This window comes from Actinia tenebrosa, unplaced genomic scaffold (assembly GCF_029948245.1).
Source record: "Actinia tenebrosa isolate PJP-AT-01 unplaced genomic scaffold, QUT_ActTen_1.0 PGA_scaffold0__85_contigs__length_37466705, whole genome shotgun sequence".
Classification (NCBI taxonomy): domain Eukaryota; kingdom Metazoa; phylum Cnidaria; class Anthozoa; order Actiniaria; family Actiniidae; genus Actinia; species Actinia tenebrosa.
In genome coordinates this window covers 34,823,106-34,836,491 of record NW_028292569.1, presented here as the reverse complement: position 1 = coordinate 34,836,491, position 13,386 = coordinate 34,823,106, and the positions used below count along the sequence as shown (strand labels likewise).

At 37.0% G+C, this 13,386-nt stretch overlaps 2 protein-coding genes across 2 annotated transcripts in view; one reads left to right on the top strand and one right to left on the bottom strand.

Annotated features, from left to right (window-relative positions):
- LOC148914157 (uncharacterized) overlaps nt 1-426 on the bottom strand; it is a 2,355-nt gene extending 1,929 nt beyond the window's left edge. The window contains exon 1 of the mRNA XM_089025334.1: nt 1-426. This exon is cut by the window's left edge and continues 1,929 nt beyond it. Coding sequence (XP_088881460.1) covers nt 1-307 — 307 coding nt within the window. The 5' untranslated portion in view covers nt 308-426.
- A 69-nt stretch (nt 427-495) lies between these two features.
- On the top strand, nt 496-13,179 carry LOC116297908 (elongator complex protein 2). The gene is made up of 25 exons (XM_031706229.2): nt 496-632; nt 1,023-1,498; nt 1,836-1,923; nt 2,492-2,562; nt 3,226-3,379; nt 3,738-3,821; nt 4,269-4,333; nt 4,489-4,555; nt 5,164-5,352; nt 5,749-5,844; nt 6,059-6,162; nt 8,107-8,238; nt 8,331-8,387; nt 8,711-8,809; nt 9,194-9,295; nt 9,428-9,508; nt 9,593-9,662; nt 9,891-9,998; nt 10,292-10,349; nt 10,615-10,687; nt 10,993-11,179; nt 11,433-11,560; nt 11,801-11,931; nt 12,551-12,646; nt 13,044-13,179. The coding sequence occupies exons 2-25, from the start codon at nt 1,346-1,348 to the stop codon at nt 13,177-13,179; spliced, it is 2,529 nt and encodes an 842-aa protein (XP_031562089.1). The 5' UTR covers nt 496-632; nt 1,023-1,345.
- The last annotated feature ends 207 nt before the right edge of the window (nt 13,180-13,386 follow it).

The window sequence follows — 13,386 nt, the reverse complement described above, 5'->3', positions numbered from 1 at the left end:
TATTTACTTGGCGATATTTAGTTTTACCAAGATTCAAGGTAGGCACCCAGTCGTTGTTGAATCTATCCCACGCTGCTGCCGGCCTTCCTGACTCGAAATGCCTTCCACAAACTCTCTCGTTTTTCAGAACATTCTTCCATTGTATGTCGTCGCGACTTATCGCCATAATCCATCTTTCTCGTCTCTCTCTGCTCAGTTCTTCAGCTTCTTCTCCTTGTTTATCAACAACAGAAGGTATCCTGAAGAATCCTATAGCCGTATCTTTTCTGCTATTACTTGAACAGCCTACAATAATACAGTGAACCATGACAAAAGTTGCTATACACCCGTGAAATGACGTGGTTCGATACGCTTTGTTTATATATATGCGACACCAACATGGCGGATAGCAACCGTCGTCAAGCAGTTAGTCACGTGAGTGAAAACCAAGAATTGGGCACTCTTAGTCCCAACGGGATTAATGAACGCTTTATTTTCAACTAACCTCTTCTTTTGTCTTTTGATTGTTTGTTTTTGTTTCCTTGCCTACCTTGCTCTCATTGGTTTCTTTTGTCTTATTCTATCATATATACACTCCTTTCTACCACTTCTTTCTCTTTTACTCCGACGAAGGACTAGCGTCCGAAACGTCAGTAAGTTTTTTCATCTTTTCACGGTGTATAATTTACCTTTTCATTTTTACTGTTTCATTAGAAACACCGACGCAGCTCACACTAGTTTTTAGCTAGTTATATCTTTTGAATAAAATACTGTAGAGACTAAAATAGATAAACTAGTTAACCGCGTCGGTGTTTGGAATCGAACAGTAGGAGAATTGATTTAACTTAACACACCGTATGGTTTGTGATGTTTAGAAACTGACGTTTCGGACGTTAGTCCTTCGTTACATTCACATTTACTCTGACGAAGGACTAACGTCAGTTTCTAAACATCACAAACCATACGGTGTATTAAGTTAAATCAATTCTCCTACTAAATAAAATACTGAAATAAAATAGATTTAACAGTGGCCTTTTTTACAGAATGGAAGCTCATCCACTACCAACTTTCCTGAGAAATGATTTATTTGGAGGGAGGAAAACTGGAGAGCCCAGAGAAAGACCCTCGTAGCACAGGATAGAACCAACAAACAACTCTACTCGCATACGACATGGGTCGCATTGGTGAGAGACGAACCCATTGAATCAATTATGCCACAAAGAGAGTCTTTCGTATTATGTGCCGAGGGGGAAAACACGTCAAAGCAGAGGAGAATCCAGAGTGATGGCAAAAAAACGCGCAACACAGAGAAAAAGCCCACTATCCGTTTGGTCAGCGGTTACCATCCATAAAGTAGAATTTCAACATGGCGGACGAAGGTGAAGGAAAAACTTGCTGTCGTTGCGGCTTAGAATATTCCTCTATAGCTTGCAGTAGAACACCCTCATCATTATCCTGGGCTAGAAATGGTTTAGTTGCATATGGTGGATGTAATTGCGTAGTGCTGTACCGTCCACAAGTAAGACAGCTTTTGTATTTAGGTCTTTTTAATCGGCACGTGGACAAAAATAGTAGTCCCCTAGTTCCCGAGGCGCGTAGTAACGGGAAGAAGAGCGAAAAGGGAGAGAGAGAAGGGAAAAAGAAAGCGCTTTCTTTTTTTCCTTGTCTCGCTTCGTTTTCGTCCTTCTCCCCGCTACCAAGCGCCTCTGGAACCAGAGTAATAAAGTAGTGAAGATATCAAGAATATCTTTCTGCAAACTCACTTTGTTTTAGGTTATCTATATTATGATAATGTTAAAACACGACAGTTTTTGCCTTAAAAGTAGTTAATGTTTTTGCTGTTTTCGTTATTGTAGTGTACAAATTCAGCTGGTAAAGTAGAGAAGGTTTTAAGTGGACACAAAGACAGGGTGAACTGTGTAAAATGGATACCTAACGGATTAGGTGAGACAGAATTAACAAAAAGAATGTGATACTAGAAAAATATTCGTTATATAATTGAATAAAAGACTTTAGGGGGAGGGACAAAAAAAACTGACCCCACCCCCTCAGTATTTTGTATCTTAGAACATTTTAACCGCCTCCCCACATTCCTTAGTACACCCATCACCCCATCAAAACACTGCCCTGCCATCCATGATACATGTAGATGGTTGCGGGTAAAGAGATTTACACTTTTGGTTTCACCCATTTTCATAATAGCTGTTATTACAGATGAGCCTGTAGTGAGTTATTCTTTTGTTAAAGAATCATACAAGTGAGGCTTTTGGGTTGATAGCTTGTTGCCTCACTTGCATCGCATTTGCATCTCATTTGCATGCATCCATAATATCTGCTATTAAATGACAATCTTAGCCCAAGATGTCTGGATTTTTGGCTTCCATCAATCAATAGATAATTACTAACCCCGAGCATTGGAAATTCGAATGACAGAAACCAAAATCTCAGACAACTCAACATAGTTATCTTGGTCACATAATCATAGAAATGAGTTTTAATTTGTAATTTCTAGAACTGGAAAAAGAAGTAGTCTCTGGGTCTACTGACAAGACAGTTATTGTCTGGAGGTGCAAGGAAAATAAGGTTTGTGCATATGATAACATTTTTGTTACAATGTACAGCTACATATTAAAAATTGTTTCAGAAAATTTTGGAAATTCCAAATTTCAATTCCATTGTGTCCTTTGGCTGTTAGGATTCACATCACCCATAGTGCATTTCAGGCTTAGTATGCAACATTTGAAACCTTTCTCAACCTTTAAAGTTGTACATTGTGACAATGTTTTAATAAGAGTAGTTGGTGCACATAAATTCCTTATCTCTATAAAGCAAGCTTACCACTTTCATGTGACAGCTGTAATAATATTATCCTTTTATATTGTATATTTATTTTATTATAAAAGGATCCAAAATTACAGCTGTAATATGCAAGTGGTAAATTTGCTTTATAGAGATGAGTTAAATTTTATTGGAATATTTTATTCAAATATTCACTGTACTTGTCTTGAAAGGTAACAGTGCCTGTGCATTGAATGGAGGATGCCAAGCAGTCACCTTGCAATATTAGTGACCTTTTTTAACACCTTGGAGAAAGTCATTCACGCTACTTTTACTTTGATGCACCAGCATAGTTACCTATCAAGATGGTCAGGGAACTGTAAAGGGTGCTATTGCTTTTCAGCTATATTAACAATTAAAAAAATGTTAAAACTGTTACATTGTATGCATACTTATAATCATTTCCAGTGGTGTATATTTGGAGTATTGGAAGGCCATGACAGTGCAGTTAATTCAGTGGCTTCTGTAACAATAAACCATCCTGATCGAAGCCAGCAAACTATTATTGCATCAGCATCTGCTGACAGTACTGTGAAAATATGGAATAGAACTGATGATCAAGGTAAATATTTTATCCCCACAACCTGATGTATAAATTTACTTTCTTGCCACCCATTGCAGGAACCAAACTTCTGGTATGATGACAAGAATTTACTATAAAAATCATTCTGTCAAATAAAGGAAATTGTCCCTACAACCTGATCTCACTTGCATCTCTGCGACTCGTCACCTATATGTAGTTTGTCATTGACGTTTTTCTTCTTTTCTTACATATCTCACAGCCATTCACTCTTATTTTGGTAACATTGAATTATTGTTCAAATTCAATGAGAGAATCAGGCATGGGATAAGAGAGAAATTTTCTCTTATGTTTAAAGAGATTTCATTTCAATCTTTTGGTTTGTAATATTTTTTCTTAGGAGAATTTCAGTGTATTCAGACTCTGTCATTTGGATATGGGTTTGCAGTAACAATTGACTTGTCTTTATGCCCAGAAACAAACGGTAAGTACATAATTGTTATACCTTGTTATACCTTGTTATACAGACGTTTATTCAAAACTGGAGACCCTTGTCACTCACTTTTATTCAATTCCAGCATCTTCTCGGGACCAGGCGTTAAATTGAGTCAATATAATATGTGATAACAATACTAAATTATAAACTATTAAGGGTGTCCCAGTGGATATGCACTCACATCTTACCTCTTGGGTCTTTGGGTTCGATTCCAGGACTTGGCATTTCATGTAAGTAAAGTTTGTCAGGCTGGTCCATTGGTTTCCTTTTCTCCATTATACCCAACAGGGTAAATTCCAAGTTGATCTGTGAATTAGCCCAATCCTGATTAAGATCAGCCAAGAGGTTCTTTCAATATAAATTAAAGGATTACCTAAAGTATGGCAATGAAGTTGTTTGAAGTTATTCATATTTGAACAATACAATTTTCAACAGTTCCAATCTTAGCCTGTGGTAATGAAGATAGCAAGATATACATATTTGTACAAAAGGATGGAGAAGTAAGTTTTAAACTTTAACCAGGATTTTACTTCAAGAGGTGGTCAGTACAGGATAACCCCACCCCTCCCATCTAAATCGGAACCTGTAAAATGACAATATTGTTTTAACGATTCCAAAGACCTTATTCCTAATAATCACTTTCTTCACTACTTAGTTTGTTAGAGTACAAACATTAGTTGGCCATGAAGACTGGATTAGAGGATTAGAATTTGCACTTGAAGGTAAGAGACTGTTCATCAAGAAATATCTAAAATCTCCTGCATGTCCCTGTACTGTGATATAAATTCTTTGGGAGCTGCAGAGCACAAGAGAAGCAAGCTTGGGAGCATGAGGTGTAGCAGGGAGCCTGTTTCTGTCCTCTAATATAAACACAGTACCCAGCCAATCAGCTTGCTTGTTATATCTAAAATATTTTATAAATATTAATATGAATCAGACTTGAAAATAGTCTTTGGTAGACTTTCTCCTTAGTGATGCAGAACTAGAAATAGAAATTCTGGGATGAGAGTGAAAAAAATTCTGGAAATTGTAATGATTGCGTAAAAAAAAGTTATTTTCTCTTTAAAAATAAAATGCTCACTGTACACATTACAATCTCCTTTTTTCTTTCCATTTGCCACTTGCCATACATCGGTTCACTGGTCAAACACAAAGCATTCAGTCGAGGTTGCAAGGTTCAGCCCCTCGTTTGAGCCCTTTGTGTTTGACCAGTGAACCGATGTGCAACGTCAAAGAAAAGGAACCTATGATTTTTAATCACTACTCTTTGAAACACATTTTAAAAATGCATTGCTTTCTGTAATTAACTCATAAAGCTGCTGATTTTTAGATTCTGGAGATCTTCTTCTTGCAAGCAGTTCAAAAGATTATTTTATTAGAATATGGAGAATTACTTCTTCCAAGAAAATGCAAACAAAACGAGCACAGGAAACCAAGACTCCAGTAGCTGCACCAGACCTTGTTCAAGATCTTGGAGAATTGAAGTTGACCTCTAATTTATTTACAGTTTTATTTGATGGTAATAATATAATACTGTTTCTGTCTGTCTATCTGTCTGCTGTCTGTCTGTCTGTCTTTTTATTTCACAGCTTTCAAAAAAAGCAATGTTATTAACGTTGATGTTATTAGAGCAAAGGCATTTAACCCATGAAATTAAAAATACTAGTCAACGTGTAATATTCAAAAAGACACAAAAGAAAACAATGGAATTAAGGTCTTCTAAAGTGTGTTAGTCTAACATCTATTTCACAGGTTTAATGACTTCACTCTACTGTGGCAAAATAAAGGCAATTCATTCATTCTGTCTGTCTGTCTGTCAACCTATCTTTTTAATTTTTATTTGTCTACACCTTTGGATTATAATGGATGACAATACCTTCAGAATTTTAGTAATCTGGATCTTCTTTATTATTAGGTAAGGAATTTGAATTTTCAGTTGTGTTGGAGTCAGTCCTCTCAGGTCATGAAGACGTAGTTTACAGTGTTCATTGGCAGCCATCAGTTAAAAATGGTAGGAGAATTTTTTGATTGGTTGAAATATTACTTCTCAGGTTTTTCTTCAAGTTTAATTGGATGAGACAAACTATCCAATGAAGGAGTAATGGATAGTTTCAATTGCCTAATAAATCTATGCTGAGATCTTGTAAAAATCAAGATTTACTGTAAATGCAAATCTTCTTTCAAATAAAAGTAAATGTCATATACAGATTGTATATATATTTCAGATGGTAGTTCATCCACCCAGCCTCTGTGCTTATTGTCAGCATCCTTTGATAAAACACTGATCATCTGGAGACCTGATGAGGAGTCTGGAGTCTGGCTTGAAATGGTTTGTACATTCATCTTTAGGAAATATAGGGTGATATAATGGTATTTCTGTAATCTCTGCACAGATGATGATTATGTTGGTCCAACTAATTTATCACATGACACTAGCAATCATGCAGTAGTACCACCAACTTTATCTGTTATGGAAGTATTTAAAACTTTAACTAACATACAACGAACTGCAACCGGGCCAGATCAAATTCCGTTCTGGGTCTGGAAAGATTTCGCAGATATATTTGCACCTGTGGTAACAAGATGCTGGAATCTATCATTAAAAACATCTATTTGGCCGGACATATGGAAAAAAGCGAACATCAATCCGCTACCTAAAGTAGACATCCCTACCAGTAATGCAGACTACAGAGGTATCAACATTACCCCTGTCATTGCAAGACAGTTTGAAAAAGCGGTTTACAGAAAATTTTGCAGAGATACATTTGAAGAATATCTGAATAATAACCAATTTGCTTACAGGAGAGGAGGAAATTGTATTAACGCTTTGATTAAATTACAACATCGTGTCTTAGCTGCCTTAGATGATACAACATGTAAAGCTGTGAGAGTCTTTAGTATGGACTTTTCCAAAGCCTTTGATTACGTTAATCATCATAAACTTTCTGAAAAACTCAAACAAATGCCGCTGAACCCATACTTAATCAACTGGTTTATAAATTTCTTATATAATCGGAAACAGCGAACTATATGTAACAATCATTTAACAGTTTGGAAAAACATAAATAGAGGGACATTACAAGGAACAGTTAGTGGACCATATCTATTCAGTATTTTTATTAATGATTTAGAGATATTTGATTCCTCCAGTCCTGATGAGGAAGTGTTAATCAAATATGCAGACGATAGTACTATTGTATCTCCTGTTTTCTGTGTTAATGGAAATCTAACTGATAATTCAGTCAGTTATGTTAATTCTTTCATGTTATGGTCCTCAAATAATAGTATGTCATGCAATCCTACTAAGTGCAAAGAAATAATTTTTACTAAGAAAGGAATGGACCAATTTAGTTTTCAGCCTATTTCTAATATTCCTCAGTGTAGCAGTCTTAAAATCTTAGGTATTACTTTCCAGAGTGATAGTAGATTTGACCTTCATGTAAAAGATACCATTATAGCTATAAACAAATCTTTATTTGTTATAAGATCCCTTAGGAAGGAAGGATATATACAAAAAGAAGTTGACCATTTATTTTCAACAATTGTTATATCAAAACTAATTTATGGTCTTAGTGTTTATGGAGCATCACCTCCGGAGCTTACCACCGTACAAAACTTTTTAGATCGCTGTTACAAACGAAATTATACAACATACCATTATAATATCCAGGATCTTTTAAATAAATTTGACACAAGGTTATATAAGAAATCGGTTAGTAGTGACCATCCTTTGCATAGCATAGCACCTAAAATACAAACGTCCAAATATAATTTAAGGAAATCATATTTTATTAGACCTAGAGTTAATTCTCAACGTTTTAAAAACTCATTTGTAAATAGAATAATCTTTAGTAATTAGTAATCTTTTAATCAGTTTTTAGTTTTATGATTATAATCATGTTAATGATATGTATTTTATCATTTCTTTAATAAAGACATTATTATTATTATTATTATTGATCTTGTCTCTCACCCATGGGGTCTTGGGGGCTCAATTCATGGACCCAGCATCACATGTCAGTAGAATTCGTTGGGTCACTCCCTCGATTTGAAGGTTTTTCTCTGGCCAGTTTTCCTCCCTCCACTTTTGCCTTGTGGACACCTCAATATTACAGACTCCTTGGTATTGTAACCCAGACCAAAAATACTGACAAAGAAATTAATTAACTATTGCTATTGCAGATGTTTGCTATTATGAATACAAAGTAATGATCCTAAGGGGGTCCGCCGTAGCAAGAGTTGACTGTACTGATTATTTTCATTTTTTATCCAGGTACGTGTCGGAGGTGTTGGGGGCACCACTCTTGGTTTCTATGGTGGTGTCTTTAGTCCTGATGGTAATTCCATATTAGGGCATAGCTACCAGGGTGCTTTCCATTTATGGAGTAATGTTGCAACCAGTCAGGTGCGTCGTTAATTGCAACGCAAGGCTCATACTACATACTTTTTTTCAGAATAAGGTATTAGCTCACTGCAACCTTATATTTATTATTCCAGGAAGAGGGAAAGTGGATGCCACAAGTAACCGTCAGTGGGCACTTTGGTCCTGTCCAGGTAGAATATTATTGCAAATCACACATACTGTATCCTACACACTCTATCACTCCCACCCCTGCTGCCAACATTACTTTACATAAAGTTGTATGCAGTGACTGTTTAAATGAAAGTAGTTTATTCACAAACTGATTTGTTGCAAGGACACAATGCTCTACATGTGTCCACATGTCCCCACATGTTCCTACTGTATGTCCCTGAGTTTATGCAAAACACAACTCCTCTGCATGTCCCCACATGTAACATCATGGTCGTTAGTGTGTGATGGCCTTCATAAAAACACTTTTATAAACCAGAGTAACAATATTCATATTATGTACTAGGATATAATATGGGATCCTGAAGATGGGCAGTTCTTAATGAGTGTCAGCAGTGATCAAACTACAAGACTCCATGCTCCCTGGCACAGAGAGGGCAAAGAGGTACATGTATATTTGTTATAACCTCACTTACACAGATGTTTACATAAAATGATTTTTGAGGTATGTTACAGGGGCGGATTTAGGGCTGGGCAGACCAACCTAAAAAAGGGGGGGGGGCTAAGATTGAGACTATTATGGAAAAGGTTAGGGGGGGCTAAGATTGAGAGTAGTAGGAGAAAAAGTGGGGCACCCATTCCTTCCATGGCCCATGGACCCCCTTTTAAGTGATGTATTTTGTTTAAAAGTAATTGTATTTGCATACGGTCTTGAAGGTTTTCTCTCAGGACAAAGTTTTCCGGCCAACCCTTTCTACCAACTGTGTTAAGTATATTATTCCTCAGAGTTAGGTAGTTGTATTGATCATTATTTATTCTTTGATTACAGACTACATGGCATGAGATAGCTCGTCCACAGGTACATGGATATGATATGCAGTGCCTTACACTCATCAACAGACATACCCTTGCATCTGGAGCTGATGAAAAGGTACTAACAAAACTCAATATACAGCTACAATAAAAATTTTTTTGAAACAAATAAGTTTGCCTGCACATCCAAACTTCTTGGCTGGAAAAGTGGAAAAAAATTTTATTTCATTTTGTATCTTCGTTTTCTCAGGTTGTTAGAATTTTCAAGGCACCTCGTCAGTTTCTTAAGAGTCTTGAGTCACTTTGTGCAATAAAGCGTACTGACCATCAGGTATGTAAAACACAATGGATCTAAAGGTTGGACTTCTGGCCATAAGTACAAAGTACTGACTTCAACTGACTTTTCTTTTCTCAGTTACCAGACGATCTTCCTATTGGGGCCAGTGTTCCTGCACTTGGACTGTCAAATAAAGCTGTCTTTGAAGGTAAGGTCACATTTCTCAATCCTGTGGGACTCAACCCATTTGTGAAACGAGTGAGAAGGGTTAGGCTGCCTAAACGTTGTGAGAAAACAAATTTGTCTTAATTAAGAAACACTATGGAAACTTGAGATCTTCGGAATTGTAAGTTAAGCAAATAATTGAATAGAGCCTGTGAGTAGGGAATAAGATTTGAAATAATAGACCAATTCTAATCAATATGGTTCTTTACAGGTGACTTGGATTCTTTAAAGAATGAAGTTGAAGACCCTGGTCAGCCACTGAGAGCCTCAGCATTCACTAACGAAGAACCACTACCATTCTCTCCTGTCATTTCTAATGGTAAGACTCAGTACCACATTCCTTTCCCATCCTCTCCCCTCCACACAATGGAAAAAATTTAAAGGGTTAGGTTTGTTATTTTAAGGTACTTATATTTGTCTCAAATGGTAAGAATCAGCACTGTTTTCCCCTGCTTTGCCTGCTCCCTCCCCTTATGTAGAAAATGACAAAGTTGGGGTTGAATATCAAGGGCCAAAAATCAATTGATGCTGTTGAAATCTTGAAGAAAAAACTTTCATCAAACTAATAACATGCAAGAAGAAGACTAATGCATTACTTTACCTGATTGACAGTTCCTCCAACAGAAGACGTTTTGCTTCAAAATACTCTGTGGCCAGAGTCACATAAATTGTGAGTGGATTTTGTTATCTAAGGGGCCAAGGAGGGGATGGGGCAGAGGGCACTACAGCTCCCCACGTTTTCTCTTTTCCCCTACTAGTCTCATACATTTTCCAATCCTAGGCCCCCCCCACTTTTTAGGGTGCTCCATGGCCCCTGCATCTCGTAATTTTTGTGGTATTTCCTTTGGGAGGGAAGCCATTTCTTTGTCATACTGTTTGTTCTCTGCCTACTTTTATCATATGAAAACCATTTAAAATATGTTATTTTACTACAGGTACGGTCATGGGTTTGAGATATTCTGTGTTGCTTCTAACCCTGATGGCTCTTTCTTAGCTTCAGCATGTAAGGTTAGTAAAAGCCAAACTTCCAGTACTTCTTATCATGGGTTAGATAAATAAATGAAAAATAAATGGGAACCTGCAGAAAAACCCTGAAAGCACAGGAGAGAACCAACAAGCAACTACGCAACTGTTGCTTCCTTGTTACATTTTTATCCTTGACTGGAACAATAAATTTTCTTCTGTATCATCAATAACTCAAGTACTTCAGGCTGAGGTTACTAGGGTTAACCAAAGATTTTTATTCTCATTGGAATAAACATGGCTCAGTGTCATCAAGATCCAAAGTCACAAATTTTGAACTTTTGTTATAGGCCTCCAAGCCTGAGCATGCATGTACAATATTATGGGATACTAAAACATGGCGTCAGGTTTGTTCACTGTCTGGTCACTCATTGACTGTAACACAGATGGCCTTCAGTCATTCTGGTACGCGCCTTGTCACTGTATCACGTGACAGGAGCTGGGCCATGTTTAAAAGAAAAGTGGATCAAGAAAATGGTAAGTGGTTATTGCTAACCTTCTCTTCCTCCTTCCCTTTTTCCCTCCTTTCCTACCTCTCTCTCCCTCCCTCCCTCTACCGGACCTCCATTCCTCTTTCGCACCTTCATTCCTCGATATTTTCCTTCTTCCCTAACTCTCCCTCCTTCCTCCCTTCTTCCTTCCTTCCTTTCTTCCTACCTTCTTTCCTCTCTCCTTCCCTCATTCTTTGTACTTCTCGTTTTGTGATCTGATTTTCCTATTCCTTTCTCAGGTCCTCTGTTTTCCCTCGCTTCACACAGTTCCTCGTTAAAAAAGAATGACCAACATAGTCGGATTATCTGGTCATGTTCATGGTCACATGATGATAAATATTTTACAACAGCATCAAGAGACAAAAAGGTACCACTTTGTTTTTTCGACTGCAATTTTTGTATTTCTGTCCTTTGGAAGCATAAAATACATGTACTGTAAATGCACTTTTTCATTGTTCCCATTTTTTATCCATCCATTAGAAATATTTTGTTTTCTTTTTTCCATTTTCTCCTTTCTCTCACCCTCCCTTCTTCTCCATCCCTTCTTCTTCTACCTTCCTTCCTTCCCTTTTTCTTTTTTCTTATTTCAAGAATTGTTTATTTGCAGGTCTTCATGTGGGGTTGCCATGGCGATACGATAAATGATAAAGAAAACTGGTCCCCTGCCTCGAGTCCTCTTGATGTCGGAGAACCAGCTACAGCTGTTGACATGGCACCAATAACTGTGAAAAATTCAAGGTACTTGTACTTGTATCTTTTTAATATCAATACTAATGAAGCAAGACAATGTTTCTTTCTCATCTCGACAGCTTCATCGCCATACTTGCACACTGGTTATATTTTTTCGAAAGTTCAAATGAAAAAAGAAACGGTTATGAACTTGTTTTGCTTACGATTTTTTGGCTGAATTTAAGGAAGCGAGATGGTTAAGGTTTTTAGTTTGTCTTAATATTCCTTTAAATTCTATCAGTACTCTGGGCTGATCAAAATTAGCGTACGGCTAACTCACAGAAGGAACCCTGAAATAACTCCTGGGCTGATTAAAGTCCACGCATGGCTAACTCAGGAGAACACGTAGAAAAACCCTCGAATCATAGGAGTAACCTCACAAATGCTACTTGATGCTGGGTCGGACATCAAATCTTGTATGGGAATTGAACCCCAGACCCCAAAGATGAAATGCAAACGCAATACTGCTACATGTACCTACCTCGATTCCTTTATTCCGGCCCACAATCCTTAGCAACGCGAGGTCGTTACCAGCCTCCTCATGAACTTCTCAGAGGCAAATAGATTATCACCGATCATTCAGATAATATTTCAAATTTAGAGATTATCTATGTGATTATCTTGCCAGGTATTTAATAGCTGTTGGTACAGAGTCTGGTCGGATATCTCTTCATACGTGGTCTTCAAGTGAGCGGTGGACGACTATAACTCATTTAGACCAAAGGTAATGAATACGTTACTTTCCCATATATGCCATTGATGTGCTTTTAAAAACACAATTTCGTTATTGTTGAGGTTCTTTGTCGTTTGAGTGTTTGGGTGAATGTAGTGTTAGTGTTGTTTGGGTTAGTAGTGATATAAACCGCGGGAACATTTGCAAAATAGACCTCTTTACCTTGGGCGAAATGTTTTCCCATTTCGGACCAGTGTAGAGTATCATTTCTTTGTTTAACAGTTGGGCATGAGAAGACACATGAATATGGATAGAGCTTAAACAAAGAATCTTATTCTCAAGAGAATGACACGTGGTCTGAAATGGAAAAACATTACGCCCAATCTAAAGAGGTCTTTCCAATAGATATTTTTATAGAACAACTGCTAATGTTTTTTATTATTAACAGTTTATGTCCAGTATTAACAGTCAAGAGAATAAGATGGCGACCAAGGAAGGACGTAGACCAAGATGTTCCTCTGTACCTTGGCAGTTGTGGCTCAGATCACAGTGTTAGAGTGGTAGAGATATCAGGTCTAGTCTAGGTACATTAATCATTTAGATATTAATAGCAGAATCTAGTCTTAAAATGATACGATTCTTTACTTTATCTTATGTGGGAATTATTTCAATTGAATTTACATTCACTTCCCGGCCACATTTTCCTGTTTCTATTCATCAAAGGGTTCAATTCTTTCCCAAGGTTCTGAATTATTTAAAGGTTTTTATTTTATTTTATTTTTTTGTTTACT

What these genes read in the sequence shown, in the direction of transcription:
- LOC116297908 (XM_031706229.2), top strand. Translation starts at nt 1,346, where the DNA reads ATGGCGGACGAAGGTGAAGGAAAAACTTGCTGTCGTTGCGGCTTAGAA. An exon ending in GGCACTTTGGTCCTGTCCAG is followed by an intron (nt 8,388 to 8,710) that starts GTAGAATATTAT and finishes ATTATGTACTAG; the next exon opens with GATATAATATGGGATCCTGA. An exon ending in CAGCATCAAGAGACAAAAAG is followed by an intron (nt 11,561 to 11,800) that starts GTACCACTTTGT and finishes GTTTATTTGCAG; the next exon opens with GTCTTCATGTGGGGTTGCCA.